Source organism: Eumetopias jubatus, unplaced genomic scaffold, assembly GCF_037043125.1.
Source record: "Eumetopias jubatus isolate StellerSeaLion01/CBP00866 unplaced genomic scaffold, mEumJub1_p1.0 scaffold_12, whole genome shotgun sequence".
In the NCBI taxonomy this organism is placed as follows: domain Eukaryota; kingdom Metazoa; phylum Chordata; class Mammalia; order Carnivora; family Otariidae; genus Eumetopias; species Eumetopias jubatus.
Genome location: NW_028274818.1, coordinates 71,561,296 through 71,586,600, shown reverse-complemented (window position 1 = coordinate 71,586,600; position 25,305 = coordinate 71,561,296). Strand labels below are relative to the sequence as shown.

The window sequence follows — 25,305 nt, the reverse complement described above, 5'->3', positions numbered from 1 at the left end:
TGCAAATCAATCAATCAATCTTAAAACAAAAACAGCAAAAAAAGAGGGGCGCCTGGGTGCCTCAGTCGTTAAGCATCTGCCTTCGGCTCAGGTCACAATCCCAGAGTCCTGGGATCAAGCCCCACATCGGGCTCCCTGCTCAGCGGGAAGCCTGCTTCTCCCTCTCCCACTCCCCTTGCTTGTGTTCCCTCTCTCGCTGTCTCTCTCTCTCAAATAAATAAATAAAATCTTAAAAAAAAAAAAAAAGAAAGAAAAGAAAAATGATGAGCTGACCTGAGCCCTTCCAGCCCTGGCCTTCTCCTCCTCCCCTGAGTTCCTGCATTTGCAGACCCACACCAGGCCACAGGCCACAGGCCTGAGACGTGACTCCTGCCCTCCCCCCCAAGCTGCCTCTCTGCCTGGCACAGGCAGGGGTACACCCCCCCTCCCCATCCGTCCTCCATCCTGCCCCCCCTCCCATGCCCCAACCCCAAGGCCTCTGATCTTGGAAGGAAGACCGAGGAGCTTCTGTGGCCCAGCGAAGGATGAAGACCCGGGTCAGGAGAAGAAACGAGGGCTGAAAGCTCCTCAGGCCTGAGCTCCCTGCTGCTCTGGGAGCACCATTTACTGAGTCTCTACTACGCATCAGGCAAGGCATCGGCCTTCCAGTCCTCTCCACAAGTCCGTGACCAGTTGTGACACCAGTGTCCCACGTACAGATTTAGAGCGGTCAGGTGGACCCCAGTTCGGGTCCACGTGACACATGTCCCCTCCCATCCACTGGTGCCCCCTGCTCCTGACACCACAGGCATTCCGCTGGGTTCGACCAACTTTTATTAAGACACCATAGCCACAGTGATGGGCCAGACCTGGGGAAGGATACCGGTCAGGGGGTTTCGCTAGGCCTGGATGGCGCTCCTGAGGACCTGTGCCATGAAGGAGCAGAAATCGTTAAACACACTCCAGATGGCCTCCACCACCTTGCAAAGGGCCTGCATGCCAGCAGCCAGGGTCTTCTTCAACCAAGCCATCGCGGCCTGCCACTTCTGCCAGAGGCGGCCCAGCAGCCTTTGAAAGGACCTCAGGGCTCGGTTACAAAAGGACTCCTTGGGATAGCAGCCCTCAGGACTCCAGTCTTCCAGGGAAAGGACAGAGGACCTCCAGACCCTGGAGCCCAGTTCCTGCTACACCTCGGGAAGTAATGGAGTGGAGTCCTGCAGGGACGGGGTTGGGGGCCGTTCAGGTCCTGGCCCGGGCTGAGGCCTCCCAACCTTTCTGAGAATCTGGGAGACAGATTTCCCGCCAGCAGGTCCCCACACACGCGGACTTCTCCCTCCGACTTCCTCCCCCTCTTCCAGCATAAACCATGTACGCGGTGCGGACCCTGACCAGCCTCGATCGGAGCCCGGCCCTCGGGGCCCAGCGGACGGACGCGGCACTGAGGGCGGTGAGGGGGCCCTTGCCTGGGTGTGCTGGGGAGGGGGAGGCCGGTGCCAGGAAGTTGCCACCTCCCCAGTCTCGAGGGGCGTCCCTTCCCCCTCCTCAGCTCAGCGGGGCTGTGTCCATACATGGCAACACCAAAATCAAGACAGAACACGTGGGGAAGGGAAGCAAGGAGGGCCGAGGCGGGCGCCTCACACGCACCTGATTGCTGTTCTGATAATGCAGATCCCCAGCTTCGAGCAAGGCCTAATTGAAGTTGTCCTGGGGAGAAGAGGGGGCGGAGGCTACCGGCCTGGCGCTCCTGCCTGCTGTAGTCTGCAGTCCCCTGTCACCTCCATGGGGCCAGGTGAGTCACCAGGGAGCCAGGAGCCCAGACCCAGTAACGTGGCTGAGCATCACCCTGGGGACTAAGGTGTGGAGGAGGAGCAATGCCCAAGTCACCTCCAGCTGCAGTACTGCTAACTGCTCCTGTTGGGGAAAAATCATTTGTTTAATCCTTCCAGCATCTCCCACACTCAGTCTTATCCCTAAGCCCCGGGCTGTTCTCCGCTCGCCAGGCCCCCATAGCTGGGTCCAGCCCAGGGGTCTGGGGACCAGGTGTCTGGCATCCCTGCCCTGTCATCGATATGCCCAGTGACTTGGACACCTTCCTAAGCCTCCCTGGGCCTCTGCATTCCCCACCTGTGCACACACCTGCCACACAGGTGTGAACTGAGACATTAGCCTATTGCGAGGATCTGTCCAGTGGAAGGAATGCGCAAACCTGGGGCTGCATCTTCATCGTCCCCATCACCACCAACATTGTGAAACCACCCACCCAAGCCAAACTGTAGAAAGCAGGCGAGTGGGGGGCACAGTGACCCACCTGCTCTCGTTCTTCTGGTTGATGTTGTCAGGCCTGAATTGTTACAGAAACTGTCCACCATCTGGCGCTGTGAGGGGAGGAGAGGCAGCGGTGGGAAAGACAGGCCTGATCCTCCTCACCGCTGCCCCCAGGTGGGCCAGACATTCCCAGCTCCACACAGCAGGACCCAGACGCCCCTCACTCTCCCAACCAGGCATCGGGAAGAGCTTCTACACTTGATCTTAGCCAAAAGGCCGAGAAGCGATCGGGAAGATCTTACCATTTTGAGTCATAAAACCTCAGTCAGACTTCTGCCTGCCTGTGGAGGTAAACAGTGATTTTTTTCAGGCTCGTGTGACCTTGCCATCCCGCCCCCCACTTGCTGTATTCGTGTACGCGCACGGGCACGCACACACGCGTGCACACACACACACACACACACACACACACCTAGGAACATTGCTCTGGAGAGTGCAGGGTTGAACGTGTTACCGAATGCCTGAGCTCTCCATCCAGGCTGACAGTTGGCCAAGGGAAGGATTGGCAATGGCCAGTCTTCTCTGAGGTGGTGAGAGAGATGCAGGGACACCCGTGGCCAGCAACGCTTCCTGACTGCTGACTCTGCAGACCCATCTCCCCTGCCCAGACTCTTGGCTTGACCCGAAGTGCGAGGTACACCAGAGCCTCCCTCCCACATCTCTACCTTAGGGCCACATCTGGTTTCCAGGGCACACAGGGTCTACTGGGATTTGTGCTTCCTCTGGCCCTCTCCAGCTGCCCCACAGACATGTTGGGTCTAACTCCTAGAGCAACCCCCTTGTCCCACAGCACACCCTGTTCCTCAGGACCGCTGACACACGCAAAGACACACACACACACAGAGCTGCCCCCCATAATTTACCCCCAGACAGGAAACCTGGCCCCACAAGGACCTGCTCTATAAAGTGAATGACTCAGGGACTCCTGGGTGGCTCAGTGGGTTAAGCGTCTGCCTTCAGCTCAGGTCATGATCCCGGGGTCCTGGGCTTGAGCTCCTTCAGCTCAGGTCATGATCCCGGGGTCCTGGGCTTGAGCTCCATGCCTGCCGGGCTCCCTGCTCTGCAGGGAGTCTGCTTCTCCCTCTGCCTGCTCTGCCTGTCATTTCCCCTGCTTGTGCAGTGCGCGCGCTCTCTCTCTCTCTGTCTCTCTCTCCCTCTGACAAATAAAATCTTAAAAAAGTAAAAAATAAAGTGAATGACTCAGAATGTGAGGCTGTTTGTCAACAATTATTCAGAATTTCAGGACAGAGATGGCAGAGCATTCGACCAAGAAAGCTCAGGCTCATTATGAGACTGGAGCCCTGTTGACTGCCTCAGACCCCTGCTTCCTCAGGGGGCTCCCCCACTGGTCTAGGAGAATGGGACAGAGTCAGGTGCATGTGGAGCGATCAGCAGGTCCGCGGGCCAGCACAGGTGGGAGAAGGGGGACCCACAGTGCAGAAATGGTATCTGGGGCCCACCGCCCCATCCCCCTCCCCTCCCCCCCACTCACTCTCAACACCTGGGTGAAGCACATGGTTGTTCAGGCCTCCAGGGGCTGTGACCTGGTAGGCAGGAACAGGTGTAAGGAAGAGTCTTCAGAGAAGCAGGCTTCCTGCCACCCCCACAGAAAGTCCCTTTGGCTGCAGCTCCCTCCCCAGGACTCCACTGAGCCATCACCTTCTCACATATTCTCGCAGCTGAGGTTTCTGCTCCAGAGAGCAAGCCGCTCTTTTAAGAGGGAGGAGGGAGGGAGGAGAAAGGAGGGGGGAGGGGTTGGGGGAAGGGGAGGGAGGGGTTGGGGGAGGGGGCAGGATGTGGGGCTGTGTGTGTGTGTGTGTGTGTGTGTGTGTGTGTGTGTGTGACACAGAGACAGAAGCAGAGGACAGACAGGGAGACTGAAGGGCCTGGGAGGGGTTGGGCATGGGTCTAGCTGTGGCTGCCCCACTCTTGGAGTGGGTAGGAATCCCAGAGCCTGGAAACAGGCCTCTTCCCAACCTCATCAGCCTGAGACGGGCGAGGGGCAGAGGGAAAGTGCAGACTTGGGAAAGCGGACTGAGATTATCCCTGAGCTCTGGAAAATGAAGTCATCCAGTTGGGGGAAGTCCCGAGGAATGCTGGCCGGGTCACTTGGAACGGTGTGTATCCCAGCTCCCAAGTCCAGAGAAGGTTCCAAGAACCTCCTGGCCCACAGTGTGGCAGGACCCGCAAGACCCCTAGGGTGGGCCCACCAGGCGGGGCGCCTGAACATATGGTCCCATGGGCCCCTGCAGGGGTGGCTGGAGGCAATGTCTGTCTGCCAGGGGACAGGGTAAAGCCCTCAGGAGAGGTTGAGGGTGGCTTGCTGTCGGCCTAGGCCCAGCTGACCAGGCTATCCTGAGCCCTTCTGGGGCCAAGGGATGCCATGGTCCTGCAACACTCAGGCACCTGTGTGTGGTGGTTCGGGTGGGGCGCTCCCAGGTCCTGGTGTGCCTCTCACACAGCTGGGCTCACCCCCTGCTCTCCCCTTACCCCGCTCTGGGGCCAAAGCCCCTCCCAGTTCAGCACAGCCTCTGTCTGCCCTCTGTATTGGTGTCTGGGGGCGGGCACAACAAAGTACAACCGCTGGGGTGCCTAAACCACAGAAATGTATTCTCTCCCATTTCTGGGGCCAGAAGTAGAAATCAAGGTGTTAGCAGTGGTTCCTTCTGAGGGCTTTGGGGGAAGGGCCTCTCTCCCAGGCCCGCAGCCAGCCGTCTTCATGTCTGAGTCAATCTTGTATGTGTGTCTGTTCTCAAATCTCCCATTTTTATAGGGACAGCAGTCCTATTGGATTAGGACCCATCCAATGACCTCATTACCTTGATTGCCTCTGTAAAGACCCCATCTCCAAATCAGGTCACATTCTGAGGTGCTGGAGGTTAGGACTTCAACATATGAGTTTGGGGGGATACAACTCAGCGCCTAACACCCTCAAAGAGGACCTGGGGTCCTGGGGTTCCACCAGAAGGATGGAACTATAAAGCACATTTCCTTGGTGAAAGTCTCACTTGCATTAACTAGACCCCGGCTGGTGTCTCCCTACCCCTAGGAGCCCATCATTGGTCTGAAACTCCTTTTGCACACCTAGGAGTCCAGATGCTTCCCTGAGCCATCTTTAAATTCCAGGTGGAAAGAGAGAAGACAGCTGCTCCTGCTTCACCTGTAAGTAATACTTCTGGGCTTCATCTGGGGACGCCTTGCTCCCTGACCCCATGGGACACTTGGCCCCTCCATGACTGGCTCACAAAGACCACCATCTGCAGGCATTTTGTATTTCATTGCGGACTGTATCATTTTCTTTATAGTTTTAGTGAGAAATAATTCACATACAATTCACCCATCAAAGTGTATGATTTTCATCACCTCAAAGAGAAATCCCATACCCCTTAGCCAAAACCCCCCAATCCCAAAACCCCACCTGCACCAGGCCTAGCCAACCCCTCATCTACGATCTGTTCCTGGATTTTCCTGTTCTAGACATTTCATATAAATGGAATCACATGGAAATGGTCACACTATGTGACCTTTTGTGTCCGGTTCCTTGCACTCAGCACAGTGTTTTCCATCCACAGCGTTTCCATCCGGCAACATGAATCAGAACTTCATTCCTGGGGCGCCTGGGTGGCTCAGCTGGTTAAGCCTCTGCCTTCGGCTCAGGTCATAAGCCCGGGGTCCTGGGATCGAGCCCCGCATCGGGCTCCCTGATCAGCGGGAAGCCTGCTTCTCCCTCTTCCTCTGCCACACATGCTCTCTCTCTCTCAAATAAATAAATATTTAAAGAAGAAAAAGAAAAGAACTTCATTCCTTTTTATGGCTGAATAATATTCCACTGCATGAGTATGCCACCTTATGTATCCATTCACCTATTGATGGGGTATTTGGGTTGCTTCTACCCTTTGGCTATTATGAATCCTGTTGCTGTGAACATGTGTGTGCAAGTTTCTGTACATAGGTTTCTCCTTCTCTTGGGTAGACCAACACTTACAATGATGTTGTTTTGACTCTAGCCACCCTAGTGGGTGTGAAAGAGTATCCCATCCCGGTGCGGTTTTGATTTGCATTCCCCTTAGGACTAGTGATGTGGAGCATCTTTTCATGTGTTTGTTGACCACTTCTATATCTTCCTTGGAGGAGTGTCTAGTCTGATCCTTCACCCGTTTTTAAACTGGTTTATTTATCTTCTTGTTATGAAATTGTAAGAGTATTTTGTATATTCTGGATACAAGTCTCTTATCAGATATGTCCTTTGCAAACGTACTCTCCCATTTTGTGGGTGGTCTTTTCATTTTTAGGGTGTCCTTTGAAGCACAAATGTTTTACATTTTGATTATGGGAGCATACCATTTTAAAAATAAAATTAATCAATTTGACATGGTCTTTTTCCATAGTATACTTAATATATTTTTAAAGGCTGGAGAAGTTTCCAAAGAGCATGATAGTAGCCACAGATTTCACCTTGGACACTCCTCCTCTGAGCTCCCCTAGCCGACTTTTGGGTTCCTTTCTCTGCTTCCTTCTCCCACTCATTCTCTCTCTCCATCTGCCACCCCACTGCCCAACAACTCTGAACCCCAAGTTCTTCTACAAAACAGAGCGATTCAGGTCTATCAAGTTCCTGCAGCCAAACTCACCCCAGGTCCATCTGTGCACAGAAGCAATGAAGGGCTTTCTCTCCAATCATTTTCCTTGTCCTCCTGCATGGGGCTCATAAGCTTTTAAAATACAAGTTTCCTCCTCCACGTATTTTGAAGGGATCCTGACAGAGGCCCAGATTTCTGGTTTTCTGGCGGCTTAGGATTCCCAGTCACGGACTGGTTGAAGACCTCTTGTTGTTGCCCTCCTGCTGGTCAGCTTGTTGCGACCCACTAATGGCAGGCAACCTCCCAGCATGCTGGGACTTCGCCCGCGGCCCCCGCCCAGGCAGCCCTGTGGGCTGGATGGCAACCCAAGAAATGGTCCCTAAGTGGCTCCACCCATAGACCAGGGCCATCAACTTGACTCCACCGAGAACGTGAAGAGGTTGGCCCCTAGGAGGAAGAACATGGCAGAGACACAGGAAAGCCACAAGACGGGGTGGACAGCTGCTGTCCCAGCTCCCATGCCCACTCCTCAAGCTTACTCAGATGCAGACTCTTGCATTCAGGGTGAGGGCGTGAGGTCTGCATTTTTAAGTTCCCTAGGTGATTCTAATGTGGAATATTCCAGAAGTATAGTTCCAGAGGCACTGATTTAGATCCTGCATTCTGCGGGGAGCGGGGAGTGGGGTGGGTGAATGAGGTGGCCCACCCACTCATCACCCAGGGGTGCTGAGGAAGCGTGGCTGAGTCCAGGGTCTTTCCACCGCATGGAGCTGAGGAGAGTCCAGGAGCTCTCCTTGAGGGAAGTGGCAGGCCCTCCAGTGTGGAGGCACTGAGGGGACTTGTAGGGATAGGAAGGTGTTCTGTTGAACCCACACAGTACTGGGTCCAGAGTGGTACCAGAAAGTAGGTCCACGGGGCTTAGGTTGTGGAGGGTCGTCTGGGTGGCCACTGATGTCACCCAAGACGTGGGACACACCCACGGGTGCTCAGGGGTAGTTTCGGGGCTGGGTCTGGGGTCCCCATCCCTGTGGCATTGAGGATGTCTTGGAAGTGGGACAGGGTGGGACAGTCCTGGGAAACTCGGAGCAGCGGGTGGAGATAGAGGCTGGGGTTCAGTTCCCCAGTCGGGCCATTCCTCTAAAGTCGGAACAGCCCAGAGCTGCTACTGGGAGCCGCTGTTGCCAGGCGGGGGCAGGGCTGCAGTCGGCCGCTGTGCTCCAAGAAACACCAGCTTTTCCGGGAAAAGGAGCGTCCTGCGGAAGAAAAGCGCCGCCGCATCCGCGCGGGGGCAGGCGGGGGAGGCGACGCTGAGCACAGGACCGGTCCAGTCTAAGCGCCAGCCATTTGTCCCCGGTCCCCAAGGCTTAGCTCCACCCACATGCTCCCAGCTGCGTCCCCGCAGAGTCCTACCCCTGGGAACAGCGGATGCGCCTCCGCGGTGACTCAGGACGACCCCCCCAAAACACACACACCAAAACCCGCGGTGGGAGACCCGTCCCCCTTAACGGGAGGCGACACCCCCCACCAGCACGGCCAGAAGGGACAGCAGGAAGGACAGCGACGGCCGCCCTGAGGCGTGATTGATCTCGCACGAACAATCGCAGGTCCCGGGTTCCAGGGTCGCTTTGGGGGGCCTGGGGAAGCGTGGGACAGCGCTGTGGGCCGGGCAGTCCAGCCACTTGGGGCCCATGGGTTGGGGGGCCTCGGGCTCGGCCTTGACGCTGCCCTTGGGGAAGCGCCAGTAGTGGGCGCCCTTGAAGAAGTAGGTGTCACCTGCGGGGGTGGGAGGAGACACTTCGGGGGCCGGTCCAGGCTGCCCCTCCCGCGGGCTCCCCGAAACCCCCAGGATGGCCCCTCTCCCCCGTCCCCGGGGCCTCCAGCCCCCACCCCCCGCCCCCTCTCCCACCTGTGTTGCTGACAGTGACATCGTCCGGGGCGTGAGGCGCCCCTTCCCAAAGACTCAGGTCGCGGGGGTAGCCGGGGTCCGGGCGCGCCCCCGCCTCGTCATAGCGCCAGTAGCGCTGGCCCCGGATCAGGTAGGTCTTCCCGTTCAGCGGCCACGAGAACACGGCGTCCACCTCCTCTCCCGCCGGCAGCCCCAACTCCGTGAGCGGCCGCGGGGCGCCCTCCAGCTGCCGGTCCTGGAACACCCAGAACTGCGGGCCTGTAGGGGAGCCGGCAGGTGAGCAGGTGCGTCCCCCGCGCGGGCCCAGCTGCGCCCCGGCGCTCTCACTCACCGCTGAAGAGGAGGATGCGACCGTCCCGGTGCCGGGCGTAGGCGGCCTGGATGACCTTGACCTGGGCGGGCAGCCCCTCCCAGAAGCGGTGGAGCCGGGCGGGCCGGGGGGACACCAGCTGTCCCGAGGGCTGCAGGCGCCAGAACCAGGGGCCTGTGTCGGAACAAGGGGCGGGCGTCGGGGCAGGAGATGGCAAGAGGTCTTCTCCCTCAGAGCGCGTGGCTGGGAGACCGTGCTGGCTCTCTGTCTCCCCCGGCTGGCGGAGCAAGTCCGTCTGGGTTTTAAGGGTGCAGTGGCTCTGGGGTGAGCAGCTCTCCCAGGCTTTGCCTTGTGGTTTTAGCACTGAAAGTCCTGCATCCTGGGAACCCCCACAGGCGTGGTGGGTCATCCTAAGGGGGTAGGAAGCCAACTCTATGGGGTCAGGGGAGGTCTGGAGTGACTCACCTTTGAAGAAGAAGATTTCACCACGGATGTTAGCGATAGCGTCAAAATTGCCATCACATCGGTCAGGGATGGGAAGAGAGGGGCTACAAAGGAAAGGAGAGGTGAGCAGAGAGAGACTGAGGTTCCTGGTCTCTTTGCTTAACTGTTAGGACAGTCCTATGAGGTAGGGACTTTCACCGTGCCCATCTCACCACTGACCACACTGAGGTTAGGGACTTCACCCCAGGTCATACAGCTGCAGAGGGACTCACCTGTCCGGGGGCAGGGCAGGGGGCGGGGGAGGAGGAGCCAGGGGTTTCCTTGTGGGCTCATCATATGGGGTTTGGGGCACCTTCCCTGTGGCGAGAGAGTCAGAGAGGCGTGAGTTCCCAGAACCCACTGCAGCAGAGACCACAGGGCAAGCCGCCCCTTCCCAGCCCCTGTACCGTAGAGCTGCTGCAGGCCTTCGCGGTCATCCTGGGACAGGCGGTACTTGTGGGGGTCGCCCACCGGGCCCTGGTAAAAGGGCCTCATAATTGAGTTGGGTGCTGAGGAATGGCCCAGGCCCAGGGCATGGCCAAACTCATGGACAGCCACAGCAAACAGGTCAGTCCCCTCACCATCTGGGGAAGGAGGGAAATTGGGCTAGAGCTGTGCCCCTCCGCCACACCGGGAACAAAGGCAGCCAGGAAGCCACCGGAGTGGGACCTGCCGGCAGACAGGAACAACCAGGAGACCCTCCAAAGGTGGCTATCTCCAGACCCTTCTGTGAGCCATTCTGTCCTTGTGTGCATTTACTTATTTGGTAGATGTTTTTGAGTAGCCTTGTTTGGCAGTTCTGGGAACTCAGGTACGGGGCTGAAGAGACCCACAGAAGACGTAAGGGAAGGGGTAGGAGGAGACAGTCTGGACAGACGAAGGGGTGACCTTTCGGATGCAGCGCCGGCCCCCAGGCAAGGAAGCCTGTGCATGCAGAAACACCCTGGGGGGAAGCAGGAACCTGGGGGTGCATGCATTTCTCTCGAGGAAGCCCCAGTCCCGCTCCAGTCTGTGGTCAGAACTCCCCACCCACGGTCTCCTTGGCCTCGGTTCCCAAGACCTTCACCCCGCTCCCACCCCCATGGTGCTCCCCCTCCTCCCATGTGCACCCCGCCAGTGCCCCCATCCCCTCAGTCCTCTGTCACCCTCCCCCATCTCCCCCTTCCCACAGCCTCCACCCCTCCCCTGCCTCCCTCAGGTCCTGGGCTGCCTCCCTGCCTCTGCAGCTGCATCCATCTCCTCGGGCAGACACTCAGACCAGTCTGCTGGCCCTGGCGGCCAGCCTCGTTCCCAGCCTCTCTGACCACAGCCTCTTCCTTGGGGACCAGCCCGGGTGCCAGGAGTGAGCCTCTTCACACTCCCAGTTGCTGGCCAAGTCCCAGCTCCTCATCGATCCACCTGCTAGCTCCTACTTCAGCCGCTGAGAGGCCAAGAAAGCAAGACTGCAAGACAGCCAGAGAGGCGAGCAGCTGCCCAAGGAAGCACAGTTTCCACAGATGTTGATCTACTGCCTGGAAATCTCTAACTCGGGCCAGCACTGTTGAAAGTGGGTTTACTGGAAGGGGCCTGGTGATCCGAAAAGCAAATTTCTCCCAGCCCCTAAGGTCTGTTGGATGAGAGTGAAGAAAGAAATGCATGGGTGAGTCTTAAGAAGAGTAGCAAGTACTTGCTCTCATTCTCCTCTCACAAAACCTCTTTCTTCTGTCCTCATTTGACAGATGGGAAACTGAGGCACAGGGAGGTCAAGTCAAATGACAGTATAGCCAAGTACTCTGGCCGTACTGTCCTGTCTTTCAGCAGCGACTTCAGATGGTCTTGGTCAAACTGTGTTCGTATTGATGGATTTGGTCGTTGACTGTGGGTTTTCTTATTGCCCTGAGGCCTTTTTCTGAGAAACTGGAGGAAGCTGGGTGTCTACGTCAAGTAGATCTCCTTCATCCCTCACCCCTCCTCCCCCTGCTTTGCCTGTCCTTTGGCCACACCCTTCCTTGCACCCTTCTCACGCTCTGCAGCTGGGGGAAGACACACAACTGCAGCCCCAGCCCCAGCCCATGAGATTCCCGGTGGCCAGTCTTCGGGGGTCCCTGACACCTCCTCTCAGCTCTGCTCTAGATCTCATCAGACAGCTCCTCTGCGCTCTCCACTAGCCTCAATGCCAGGCCCACAGCCCCTCAAGCTGCTCCCCAGCTCTGGCCTCCAACTCTTAGGTGACAAATGCTGACAAATATATTTCCTATTTCATCAAGACAGACCATCCGATGCAATCTGTAACTTCCTGTGTGCCTGGGCAGATACACCTCCGCCTCCCCCATGCTCGCCTCCTGCCTCCTGCCCTGCCCTGTGCAAGGACCCTGCTTCCCTTACCTCCTCAAGGACAAGGACAATGCCCCACCCCCCCATCCATCCCTGCATCCCTGCACCCACGTGTCTATCCATCCATCCATCCTTCCATTCATGCATGCATCCATCTGTCCATTCATCCATCCGTCCATCCATCCATCCATCCATCTATACATGCATGAATCCATTCATCCATCCCCCAACTCTTTCTGTTGGCTCATCCAGCATCACCAAGTGCTCAAGACTCCCTCATCCTAAGCCACCCCAGTACCTATCTGCCCCCATCCACACCCCTCTCCTTCCCTAGCAAGTTCTGTGGTCAGTGATCTAAACTCAGTCTTCACTTCCTTGGCCCCTCTCACGCCTAACCTCACTGTGGTCAGGACTCCTCCCCCACCCGCGAAGTCTGTAGGCACCAAGGTCACTTTGTCCTCAGGTGATCACATCCAGGCCCCTGTAACTTACTGGCCTGGCTTGCTGCCCTGCCCACTGCTCCCTGTTCCCCTCGTCACCCTTGCTCCTGGTCACCTGCGGGCCTGTTCTTCCTCCATTTCCTTTGGTTCCTCCTCTCCTTCTACCCTCCCCTCAACTGTGGGGCTCTCCACAGCTCTGTGCTTGACCTTCACGTTCTACACTCTCCTCCTAGAACCTTACCATCCCCCGTGTGCCACCAGGCCACTCTGCAGCGAGCAGAGTGCTACTGCGTGCGGGCCCTGTGCCGACCGCTGTAGGTGCATTACAAGCCCACCTGCCGGCAGGTACTATTATAATCCCCATTTCTCAGATGATGAAACTAAGCACGGCGTGGCAAGTGGAGGAGCCCTGACTGGAGTTCCACTGCAAGCCGGCGTGCTCAAATGCTGCGTTACACAGCCTCACTTCTGTGGATGCTGTGGGCACCTCGCCCAAGTCAGAGCCTGTGTGCTCATCCCCTGGCTGCCCCCTTCCCCAGAAAACGGCTCTCCCTCCTGGCCAGCCTCCCTGCCGTGGCTCACAGCCAATGGCCGATTGCTGAGTGACTAGAAGAGCTGGACCCCTTGCCTCCAGGCAGGACTAGCCGTGTGGGTCAGGCTCCTCTCAGCTGAGACCGTACCCTGACTAAGCTTCTTTCCCCAGCTCGCTCTTGTTTCCCTTTGCCCTACGAACATACCCTGAGAAACTGCTTGCCCAAGAACTTTCATCTCCAGCTCTACTTATGGGGAACCTGACCTAAGTCAGAGAAGTCCCAGTTCTAGAGCGACACACTCGACCACGAACGCACCGCCCACACTGAACGGCCCATAAGCGCTGCAAACACGCAACCAACCTGAACTCCCCTCTGCCTTCCGAGAGCCTGCTCTTCCTCCTCCAGGGGCCCCTGAGTCAGAAACCTAGCCATCACCCCTTCCTCCACATCCCCTCTGTCCCCAGGGTCTGGTTAGATCCCAATCTTGCCCGTCCTGACTCAACTGTCCTCTGACCCACATCACCCAGCACCATCCCTTTCCCGGACCCTCCAGAATGCAAGACCTTCCACGGCTCCCGTTCCCTTCCCCCCACCCCCCCCACTCTGTCCCCGTGCTTCCAAGGCCCTCTTGTGCTGAGACACACACTCCCCCTCCCGGCACCGTATTTCGGCCTTCCAGCCCCCCATGTCCCCCTGTGCTCCTAGCCCTGACGACCCTGGACTCAGCTAGCTCGCCAGCTTGTGCTTTTCTCTGCGTCCTCCCCACAGCCCCACATGCCCCAGGACAACAGGATCTTGTGTGCTAGTTGGCCGTCAGTACACGCATGTGGGATGAATAAAGTCACCACTTCTAGGAAGCCCCGTCAGTCAAAGGCTTTGGGTAGCCTCTGAGCACCACAGGCTGGAGGACTTCCTCTGCTAGGATTCCCTCAAGTTGTGTCACCATGTGTGGCAACTACCGGTTACTCTTCTGACTCAGCTGCTGCAAGGGGCTGTTTTCACTTCTTTTAGTCCGCAGCTCGGAGCTGGACGCCTGAGAGGCCTCGGTGATGGGTAATGTTCTGTGTCAACTTAGTCAGACTATGGTGCCCAGTTGTTTAGTCAAACACCAGTCTAGATGTTGTTGTGTAGGTTATTTTGTAGACATAATTAACATCTACAATCAATTGACTGTAAGTAAAGCAGATCATGCCCCATGGTGGGTGGGCCTTGTCTAATCAGTTGAAGGCCCGGAGAACAAAACCTTCCCAGAGAGAAAGGAATTCTGCCTCAAGATTGCAACATAGAAATCATGCCTGGTTCCCAGCCACCTCGCTTGCTATGCAGATATCAGACTCAGGACTGCAGCATCAACTCTCACTTGAATTTCCAGTCTGCGCGCCTGTCCTATAGATTTTGGGTTTGCCAGCCTCCACAATCCTGTGAGCCAATTCCTTAAATAAATCATTTTGCACACACACACATGCACACACGCACACCACTGGTTCTGTTTCTCTGGAGAAGCCCAACTGATACAGCCCCCATTGATACATGTGATTCAAACCGAATTCTTAAGGACATACAGACCTGGGGAAGGGACCTCTCAGAATAGGGAGATTGTACCTTTTGATCCATAAGTCCATGTCTCCTCGTCATCAAAGTGAGTGTCCCCAGAGATAGGGTGTTCCCCGGGGAAGAAGGCATGGGCTAGGGTACCTCCCTGCCCGTCGAAGGGGTAACTGTCCTGGTGGTATGCCCGGGCAAAGTCGATGAGGATGTCGGGCTCTGTTGGGTCCTGAGAAACCAGCTCCTGGAATTTGAGGCCTGACTCAATGCCCCAGGTGGTCAGGGCATGGTGCATGAGAGTCCGCACCGTCTCCTGGGTCAGTGCTGAGCTCTGGGGGAAGGAGCGTACCCTGGGGAGACAGAAGGCAGCTGTTCCACACGGGGCCCAGCAGGCAGGCCAGGGTGGGGTGCGCACCAGGACCTACCTCCACGTCAGGGTTCGCTTCTTCCACATGCTGCCACTCAGAGCATACCGGCGGCGGCGGCGGCGGCGCCTGACCAGCTCTGCCGCCCCCAGCACATCGGGCAGGGAGCAGCGGGGCCTCTGCATGGTGGCCATCGTCACTGGGTCTGGGGGAGAGGGGGTGGGGGAAGGGGATCAGCAGTAGGACAACCTGCTGTAATCATGGTACTGGCTAACCTACACGGACACACTGAGGTTCAGAGACGTTAAACAACTTGCCCAAGAAGGCCTCGCAGCTTGGATTTGAACACAGGCTAGCCAGTTCAGGTAGCCCGCTCAGATCAAATTAGGACCCTGCTCTTCAGGGCAGTGTTCCCCTCTTCACCGGGCCCTGGATGGACTGGCTGCCTCCATGTGATGCTCAGCTCTGGGATCTGGGGGTCCTGCTTCCCTGAGCCTTGGTGCTTGGACTCTGGAGAAGGGAGCCACGGGAGTGCAGTGCAGATTCCTCTCTGAGGCCGGAGCCCCCTGAGAGGTTGCTTGCCCATACCTCACGCCCTAGGTCCCTAGTCCTCACCGCATCCTAAAGTCCAAAGCCCCCAGGCTGGCTGGGCCTCCGGTCTCCCAGGTTAGATCTGCCTGGAGTCCCCTTTCCTAGTTCAGCTCCCTTCCCAGCTGTCCCCTCATCCTCAAATGAAGGTCAAACCTCACCTCATTGGTTGAGGCGACAAAGAGTAATGGGGCACATACAGATGCTAGACGCTACTTGGCAGTGGACAGGACAGAGAAAGGTCCTACCTCCCCTGCAGCTAGCCAGCATCGCCCCAGTTCTCTCTTCTTCCTCATTTTACCTGACAGATGAGCCTCTCAGCTCTACCTCCAAAATATGCACCCTGGATTCAACTGCCTCCTTCCTGGTCTCCATTTCCACCCTCCATTCTCCATCAGCAAGCAGAGGAAGCTTAGAACTGTAAATCCAATCCAATTGCCTCCCTCCTTCAAACCCTCCAGTGGTTTATCATGCTTGTAATCAAACCCACCTTTCAAACATCGCCCCCCACCCATTCCCAATCAGGTTCTTGCTTAACTTTTCAGTCCTTCTCTCATTACAGACACACCAGTTTGTGCCTACAACAGGGCCTTTGCATTTCCCTGGGACACTTCTCCCACATCTTCCCATGGCTGGCTGCTTCTATTTGTGTCCTATGAGTTCTTTGTGTCATTTGAGCTCCTCTCACCCCCTGACACCTTTCAGAGGGATCTGCCCTGACCAGCATTTTATTTTCTTCAAAACACGAATCACTATCTGAAATTATCTTGCATATTTTTGTTCCCGATCTGTGTGCATGTCCCATGAGAGCAGGGACCTTTTCTGCTTTGTTCCTCACTGCACCAGCAGAGCCTGAAATGGCCTTACACGTAAGAGATTCTTAGTAAATATTTACTGGAAAAGGAATGCCTGAGAATATCATGGGTTTGGCCCCAAGACCAGCATTTTATAGCTCCTGTGATTCAGGTGCATGCTGAGGTTTAGATACTGCTGGCCAATGGTCAGGCTGGGTGCAGAGGCAGGGCTAGGGAGGGGTGTGAGGGGGTCTACCTACCCAGGAGGCCTGTCTCAGGCAGCCCGGCAAACCTCTGCATGACCTTGATAGCATCCCTCAGCTTTTCAGGGCTCTGCAGCTGGGCTTGGGCAGGGTGGGGGGGTGGCAGATAGCCATAGCGGGTCAGCCAGTCCTAGACCATAGGAGGGAACAGGGGAAGCGGATGAGTGGGAGAGACACCCCCTTCCCACCACCATCCTGGAAGCCCCACCTCTCTCCCGGCATCCAGGCATCCGGAGCCCAGGGGGCCCAGCCCCGGTGACTGCCTGCTGTCCGTCTCAAAGTGCGGGCTCTCCAGCCCTGGGTTGTGTCCGGACCCAACACATTCACATTCACAGGGGTAGGGGTGGGGAGGTGGAGGTTCTGTCCTCCACCTCCCCACCCCTACCCCTCAACAGATCTTCAAGTCAAAGCCCCAAACCTGATGGGTCCAAGAATCTGGGTCCCCAGACCCCATCCCCAGTCACTCTTTGGACAGTTGAGTCAGCTCCCAGCCCGGTCCGGACCCCACCCCACCCCGCAGATCCCAGGAGCCCCCAGACCCCGGCTCTCACCAGTCCCAGGCTCACGTCGTGCGCGGAGGGCTCCCGGGCGCGCGCGGGCGGCGGCAGCAGCGGGAGCAGCAGCGCCAGGAGCCGGAGCATGCCCGCGGGGCTCGAGGGGACCTGCCCACGGCCGCTCTGGGGACCTGGGGGAGGGGGTCCGGGACCCGGAGAGGCTCGGGGAGCCCTGCGCGAGCTAGGAGGGGTGGGCGGGGGCACCGGGGGCCGCGCTGCGGGTCCGGGACCCTGGGAGGCACCACGCGGGGGACCCGGAGACGTCCAGCGGAGGGCCCAGATGGGCCGGGGTCGCTGCGGGGCCCGGGAGGGTTGAGAAGGCCCGGGAGGGGGCGGAGGTGTAGGCTCCGGGTGCGCGGCGGCGGCCTCTGGGTCCCGGGCCGGCCCCATCGGACCCCGCGCTGCGCGGGCGGCCCCTCCCTCCGGGCGGGGCAGGGCTGCCGCAGCCGAGGAGGCCAATGGCCCAGCCTTCGGACGCCCCGCGAGCAGGGGGGAGCCGGCTTCGGAGAGCGCGGGCGGCGCCGGTGGGGGGCGGCGAGGAACCCCTGCCGAGCGTCCCCGCCTCCGATGCCCCCGCCGCGCCCGCAAGTTTCTCTTCCCAGAACCCGGCTCCGCTGGGACTCTCCGCGGCACGGCTTGTTTCTGCTTTCTCCACCGCGCGCAGCGGGGCGGGTGAGGGGAGGCTCCGGGGCGCCCCTCCCCCCGCCGCCCTTCCCGGGGACCCCGCGGCCGGCAGCCGGAGGCTGGGACGCTTCCCTTCGCCGCGGGGTCCGGGGCCGCCTCCCCGCCCGGCTCTGCTGGCGCCCGGGTGTGCGCGGTGCCGCCGCCCGGGCTCCCCGCCTTCATTCCCCGAGCCCCGTGGGCCGCGCGGGTCTCTGCATCCGCAGGCCGGGGTCCCGGCCGCCCTGAGACCGCGCCCCCTCCCGCAGGTGCTAGACGTGTAGGATCCGGTGCCAGATGCGCAGAGGCTGGAGCGGCCCGGGGCCGGATGCGCAGGACGGAGGAGGGGGGTGAACCGGAGCGGATCCGGCGGCGGAGACTTGGGGACCCGCAGAGCCACGCCTCACTCCTGCGGGGGAAGCCCAGGGCTGGGAGGCCGTGCGGCAGGAGAAGGACCGGGAGGAATGGGCCGGGGGGGGGGGGGGCTTTCCGGCGAGGGGAGAGGTGCGTGCGAGTCCAACAGTTCTGTCTCTGCAGCAGGGCAGCGATGGGGCCCCCTGAGTTTTAGATAAAATAAATAATGAGCAGGATTAGCGAGCTGGAGATACAAACTAAAACACTGAAATCCTGTATGCGTCCAAGCCAGCTGCGCTAACAAAATACCACGGACTGGGCGCCGGGAACAACAGAAATTTATTTCTGGAGGCTGGAAGTCCAAGATCCAGGTGCCGGCAAGGTTGGTTTTTCCTGCCATTTCAATTCCTCCCCTGGGTTTGCAGGTGGCTGCCCCTGGCTCGTCCTCACCTGGTCTTTCCTCTGTGCCCGGCACCCCTGCTGCCTCTGGGCACCCACATCTCTAACAGTAAGGGCACAGTCAGGCCACCCTCACGGGCTCGTTTTGCCTTCACTGCCTCTGGAAAGGCCCTGCCTGTAAAAGCAGTCCCAGGCTGAGGTCCTGGGCATTAGGACTTCACCACAGCAGTTGGGGAGGAGGGGTGAGAACACAGTGCGTCCATGATAAACCCCATGTGTCATAAAAACCTGCACTTTGCCTTCCCAGCTTCTCCTTTACTCTCAAACCGCACTCACGAGGCTTCTGACACCAGATGCGTGTTGGGTTTTCCCCAGATCAAAGTATTATTTGGGACACCAGCTGAGTTTCCTGCCTCTCAGTTAGATTCTGGCACTCACTGGAGGTACCACAGACCCCACAGGGTAAGGGCTCAGTCCCTCTTCTCCCCCGCCCCCCCCCACTTCAGATGCCAATCACTAGTAGTAGGTCCCTTGGTTACCCCCAACTTTTCTCAGCTTGGCTACAAATTGGAGGTTCCTGTGAGCCCCTCTCCCCTCATTCCATTATATGCTAGAACAGCTCACAGAACTCGGAGAAACAAGTTTACCAGTTTATTATGCAGTGAAGGATATAACAAAGGATACAGATAAACAGCCAGATAAAGAGATACATCAAGTAAGGTCCGGGAGGGTCTTGAGAACAGGGGCGCCCATTCCTGTGGAGCTGGGCGTGCCACCCTCCAGCATGGAGATGTTACCAACCCCGAAGCTCTCCAAACCCCAAACTTTGGGGAGTTTTCTGGAGGCTCATCACATGACCATGATCAACTAATAACTCAGTCTCTGGTCCCTATCCCCTCCCCGAGTGATGGGAGAGGGGGCTGCAAATTCCAAGCTTCTAATAACGGGTTGGTCTTTTAGCCTCTGTCCAGGAGCTCTCCAGGAGCTCACCAAGAGTCACCTCGTTAGAACAAAATACACTCCCATCACCCAGGAAATTCCAAGGGATTTAGGAGCCCAGTGTCAGGAACTGGAGTCAAAGAGCAAATGTTAGAACAAAAGATGCTCCTAGTGCTTAGGAAATTACAAGAGCTTTAGGAGATCTGTGCCAGGACCCAGGGGCTAAGGCCCAATATATATATTTTCTTCTATTATTTCACACAGACACAGACACACACACACACCTGGTCTCTGGCCACGAGACCCCTTGCAGCAAAATGATATACAACTCAGGTACTGCACGTTACCAGTATCCCACTCAATCCTTAGTAATCATTCCAGTCCCTCATCCTATTGCATGAACATGTCTCTCAGGGTGAGGCCACTTGGGTTTGCAGGCTTCTCCTCGATCTTGTCAGGGTACAAAAGCAGGAGTGGCCTCAGCACATGTATGGCTTCACCCTTTTGGACGTCCCGTACAATCGAGCTAACTCTCTTGCTCTGATGAATACTCTCTTGGAGGTATTCATGGAATATTGGATTTCCCTTATGACATAGCTCATTTATGCATTACTTTCCCCGTAGCTACTATTCTTCCTTTTCTCCATTTGTACCCAAACTCCCTGGCCTCTGGAAGGGACCTGGGGTTCTGCCACTGCGCTGGCCTAGATCGCGGGCAGGAGCACCAGTCTAGCAAGTGCTTGCCCTCAGCCCACTGCCGTCCACATAGGGTAAGTCAGGTTACAGGGGTGCAGCTGCAGAACTAGGGGGCTATGTTTACCACCAGCCAAGATGGCTGCTTTTACTGTTAACACCAATTCTGTCAGATGGGGTGATGGCACATCCGCCCCGTCAGGCCTGTAGGAATTCTGACACAAGGTTTAAAATGCAGTTGTAGTTTCTTGTTCCGGAGCCCTCGCTGAGTCAGACACTGGTCATATGACCACTGCATCAGGTAGGGACAAAAGCAGATGAGGTGATGTGGGGATACTGGCACCTTCTCCACGCCTTCTTCCCCAGATCCGCCGGAAAAGCAGAGAGGACGCTCCTTTACCCCACTCGTGTTCACAGTGAGTGTGAGCACACACTTGTGAGGTCTGTAAGCCTGCGCTTCCAAACTTTATACCACCCCATCCCGTCTTAGACAACCAACGTTTTAATCATCTCTTCCAATTCTCTACCAAACTAGTTTCTGAGGAGGATCTCTCTCTGCCAACTGTTGGACTTTACGGGCTGTAAACGGTGGTCCTTGGTCTGAAGAAATGGTTGGCTGTGGCCTCTTCTCTGTTCTCATTATTTTATGGCTCTCTGAGCATTTGCATCCACCTCTGGCTCAGTCAGCAAAGCCCAGCCCAGAGTCGGCGTCTCTTCCTATCGGGACCCACCTGCAGCCTTCAGGATGACTGGCGTCACCGCGACGCACCAGCACATTCAGGACCTTTCCACCAGGGAATCTGCCACATGGCCACCTGCAGCCTGTCTCTTTGACTGGCAGACAAAACAGCTCCTACTGGCCTTGTGCACCTGAGGCCACAAGAGGAATGTATCCATTTGGCCATCGGTGCCCCCACGTCCACTCATTTCGTGGACTTGTTAGGTGAGCTCATGGGGATATCTGCTTGTTGAGTCCAGTCACCTTCCAAACCTGGAAGGGGGTTCTTCTGACCAGCTTCAACATGCCCTACTTTCCTTAATGCACCCTGCAAAGTCCCACAGCAATTTCCACGAGACAGAGCCTCATATGGGCACCTCTGTAGTAGGCCGAGTTGCCACTGTCCTCCTGCCTGCGAGTCAGTAGAAACCAAAACATCAGGGTTTTTACCCCTGTTCATTTCTTCCCTCACAGCTGGAAAAACAGCTCGCAATTCAGCGCACCGGACTTACTTGTGTGTACCTTCTTTGATCAGAGTGGTGGCCTTCCGAACAGGATGTTGCCCGTTCCCTTCAGAACGGCCATCCACAGAGAGCCAGCAGCTCTTTGTTGGTCAGTGGGGAGCTGTTTACGGGGCACCGTGCAAGGCACAACAGAATCCAGCGGCATCTTATGCAGTTCCAGAGCCAGCCCCGGGAAAGAGGCTCGGTGCTCAGAGGTGTCTCCTTGCATTCCCCAGGCAGCACAGTCCTGTATAAAACATTTTTCATTTTATCAGGGCATGCTTCTGGGCACTGCCGTCCCCACGAGAGCGTTTCTCTGACATTACCCAAGACAACACGAGCATAACAGGTGCCAAGATCATTTTAAGTCCTTCCCTCACCAGGGTAACTTCAGTTTATGTCGGGGAGCACGGTGGTCAATGCCCGTCAAATGGAAGATTCTCTAGTCGAAAGTCCCAGTGGTCGTCGCTGGGGGGCGCTCACACCGTCTACACAAGGGCCAGAGCACAGAGACTCGGTCCCTCCCTGCCCTACTGCGTTGGCTCTGCAAGTTTACACGGCTCGCTGCCTTGGGCTTTACAATAGTAGAGGAAACATTCCCCAGGCAGGCACAATGCCCATCCCCAAAGTACAGTCTGGCTTAAGAGACTCGACCATCTCACGTAAAACCTGTTCCAACATACCAATTCTCGTACTTTTACCTTAATTCCATCAACCCTTACATTCCTGACTGTTAACCTCCATTTAGGACTTAAAGCACTAGGGCTCTTAGCCCATTAGGACAAAACGCACAGGTTTTGGTTTTACAATACAAAGTAGGGGACATGTTTCCTAGTGTGACATAATATCCATTTACATAAAACATTAGGTAAAGGAGACACAACCTCCTTACATCAGGCCTGCCCAAACATTCCAACTTGTACAGTCTTACCAACGGTTACATTTTTACCTCCCATCTAATTGTAGCCCAAGTCAGGGCTTCACCAGTGGGTCTTGGTGGCGCAGTGCACAGGGATCCTACGTCAAGGAGTCCGGGGAGCTTCTCTTCTCCACCCCGGATCACGCATGCAAAACGCCTTGGATCAGAGAAGATCCTGAGAAGATGGTGGAAAAAGAAGCACTGGGAACCGTCTCCCCACCTGGACAACAACTGTACTAATAGAATCTAAAGTAACCACTTTGGAACTCTGGAGTCCTGTGAAAGGCTTACAACTTCCAGGAGAGGCTCCAGAGGGTAAATTACCATCGATTTCAGCTCTTCCCACAGTAGCAGCCTCTGGCCCCCAGCCCCACACAGGCAGCCAGCCACGTGGTATGGAGCTCATGGGGTGAACTAGGGTGGACGAAAGGGATCAGTGTCCTCCAAGTATCGGGGATCTCAGCCCAGAGGTTGCACAGAGGTGGGCAGCCGCTGCTGTCCCCCACCCCCGTGACAAGCCCCTGTCTCTCCTGCTGAGGTGACTTCCAGGGGATTTGAAGGGCTGGTGCCTTTATCCCCCCTTCATTGTTCCCTTTTCCGCTTTCAGGAGCCAGACATTAAAAACTAGAACGTTCAAAACCACTGCATATAATGGAGACAGAGAATAAGAGTAGCACGGTGGTTACCGGGGGCTGAGCTGGGGGAGAACTGGGGAGATGTGGTTTAAGGGCACAAACTAGTAGGTAAGTGAGTCCTGGAGATCTAATATCCAGGACAGGCATTATAGTCAACGGTCCCGTATCACACACTTCAAAACTGCCAGGTGATGAGATCTTAGGTGTTCTCACCACGTGGAAGAAACGATAATGATGTTGGCGTGTTCGCCCGCACCGCGGTAGTGTATAAACTACCAGTAGTGTACACCGTAGTGTACCCGTCGCTGTGTATAAATGTGTTAGATCCTAACACCTTCAGCTTACACAGTGTTCTGTGTGCCTTATACCTCGGCTAAAGAAAACACCAGCCCCCACCCTGACCCCTGAAAAACCACAATGAAATAAAACAATTGTGCATACAGGAGGAATGAGAAAGCGACTGCACGCGTCCAAGGAAGGGCTCAGAGAAGACCTGGGAAGACGGTAAGTGAACCTGCAGGCTGCTCCCAGGCACAGAGACCGCCCATGACCTTCACAAAAACAAAAACAATCAATAAGCACAGTAACAATGGGGGAGGGAGAATCTGGTGTCCAGAGCTAGGGCATTATTAGACTCAAATATCTAGTGTGCCACCAAATAATCACCAGGCCGGCTGGCTGGCTCAGTCGGTGGAGCAGGTGACTTTTTTTTTAAGATGCTATTTATTTATTTGTTTGTTTATTTATTGAGCATGCAGTGGGAAGGGCAGAGGGAGAGAAAGAATCTCAAGCAGACTCTTCGCTGAGTGCCGAGCCCCACGCAGGGTTTGATCTCAAGACCCTGAGATCAGGAGCCCCAGCAGGTGACTCTTGATCTTGAGGTTATGAGTTCAAGGCTGGCGGTGGGTGTAGAGATTACTTAAAAAAAAAAAAAAAAAAAAAGGCAGGGTCGCCTGGGCAGCTCAGTGGGTTAAGCATCCAACTCCTGGTTTTGGCTCAGGTCAAGATCTTGGTGTTGTGAGATCCAACCCTGCATGGAGCTTCATGCTCAGTGGGGAGTCTGCTCTCCCTCACCCTCTGCCCCTTCCCCACTCTAAAATAAACAAATAAATCTTTAAAAAAAAAAAAAGGCCCACAAGGAAACAGGAGAGTATGGCCCACTCGAAGGGGAAAAAAATAAATCAACGGAACTATACCTCAAAAAACCTAATGGCAGACAAACACTCTTAAGATTCTACTTCTATGAGGTACTTAGTGTCATCAAAACCACAGGGACAGAGAGTAGATGGTGGGTGCCAGGGGCCAGGGGATGGGGTGTGGGGAGTCAGTATTTAATAAGGACACAGTCTGGGTTTGAGAAGCTGAGGAGGGATCTGGGGGCAACGGGGTTGATGGCTGCACGATAGTGTGAACGTCGTCAGTACCACTGAACGTCTGAGAAGGTAAAGCTTTTATCTGTGTTTCCACCACAGTGACAAAAAAGATTGACGTGGAAAACAAACAAAAATAGCCAGGCTATTTGGTTAAACAGATCACACTGCATGGTCCCACGCATGTTTAGTAAGTGTGAACTAGTCGATGGTGCTAAAAAGCAGATCAGCACTTGCCTGGGCAGGGTTGGGAGAGGCAAAGGGCATGAGGTTAATGTGGGGGGTGACGAATACCAGGATAATAATAACGGCTTTAGGAGTGTATATATGCATCAAAATGTATCAGACTGTACACTTTGATTATGTGCAACTTATTGTATGTCCCTCATATCACAGTAACACTTTTTGGAAAAGAGTTTAAAAAAAAAAGTGGTTTGGGTCCCCAGGGAGGGGTTGAGCCAAGGGACCCTGGCCCCGTTGTTCTCCGTAACCTGACTGATCTGCCCAACCACTGCCCCAGATGATTGCTGGTCAGGCTTCTGGTTGTGATCTCTGCCTCCTGGATTCTACAATTTCTCCAAGCCAGGGTCAAGCGAGAAGACTCATTTGAGAGCCACGGTGCTGTAGTAAAACCTTTGTTCTCATTCCATCAATTCAGCATTTATTCACCCCACTTAAAAGAAACCATCTAAAGATTTCCACCCTGCTGGGATGTGTCCTGCCACTCCACTCTTCCCTCTCTTTCTCCTCTTTGTTTCATTTCTATCAATATTCACCTTGTTCACCTTATTCCTTAATAACTGTAAATTTCCCACGCTGCTAAGACCAGCCTCTTGACTCTCTCCTCTGACGCCTCATTTTCTCATTAATTAATCTAATATTAAAATTTTTAAAAAATTTTACATATTCTCTACATCCAACATGGGCTCAAACTCACAACCCCAAGATCAAGAGTCTCATACGCTACTGACTGAGCCAGCCAGGTGCCCCATATTTTCATTTTTACTAAGACCCACAAGAGGAAGCAGAGACAGCAAATGCAATAAGATTTCCCAAACTGCCCTTCGGTTTTGCAGCAGTAGATTATATGGGGTTCCCATGCAAAAGGCCATCCCTTAACCACAGACTTTACCGTGA

The 25,305-nt window shown here is 55.9% G+C and overlaps 3 protein-coding genes across 16 annotated transcripts in view; all 3 read right to left on the bottom strand.

Annotated features, from left to right (window-relative positions):
* The window catches only part of ZNF205 (zinc finger protein 205), a 32,805-nt gene extending 31,050 nt beyond the window's left edge, over positions 1–1,755 (bottom strand). For all 13 annotated transcript variants that reach the window (XM_088017307.1, XM_088017309.1, XM_088017303.1 and 10 more), the window contains exon 1: positions 1,624–1,755. The gene's annotated coding sequence lies outside the window, so the exon portion shown is untranslated. The remainder of the gene's footprint in view (positions 1–1,623) is intronic.
* Positions 796–4,009, bottom strand: IL32 (interleukin 32). Its single transcript, XM_088017056.1, has 6 exons — positions 3,797–4,009; positions 2,547–2,585; positions 2,288–2,354; positions 1,755–1,890; positions 1,352–1,451; positions 796–1,163 (listed from the first exon to the last, which is right to left on the bottom strand). The coding sequence occupies exons 2-6, from the start codon at positions 2,547–2,549 to the stop codon at positions 879–881; spliced, it is 591 nt and encodes a 196-aa protein (XP_087873182.1). The 5' UTR covers positions 2,550–2,585; positions 3,797–4,009; the 3' UTR covers positions 796–878.
* A 2,672-nt stretch (positions 4,010–6,681) lies between these two features.
* On the bottom strand, positions 6,682–17,717 carry MMP25 (matrix metallopeptidase 25). Of its 2 annotated transcripts, none has more exons than XM_088017298.1 (10): positions 16,976–17,717; positions 16,422–16,554; positions 14,840–14,984; positions 14,472–14,764; positions 9,991–10,167; positions 9,817–9,901; positions 9,566–9,648; positions 9,122–9,274; positions 8,791–9,048; positions 6,682–8,137 (listed from the first exon to the last, which is right to left on the bottom strand). In XM_088017298.1, the coding sequence occupies exons 1-10, from the start codon at positions 17,366–17,368 to the stop codon at positions 8,022–8,024; spliced, it is 1,836 nt and encodes a 611-aa protein (XP_087873424.1). In that variant the 5' UTR covers positions 17,369–17,717; the 3' UTR covers positions 6,682–8,021. The 2 variants fall into 2 exon arrangements, with proteins under 2 accessions (XP_087873424.1, XP_027967308.2); XM_028111507.2 differs by having other exon boundaries at positions 8,044–8,657; positions 16,976–17,715.
* Positions 17,718–25,305: the final 7,588 nt, after the last annotated feature.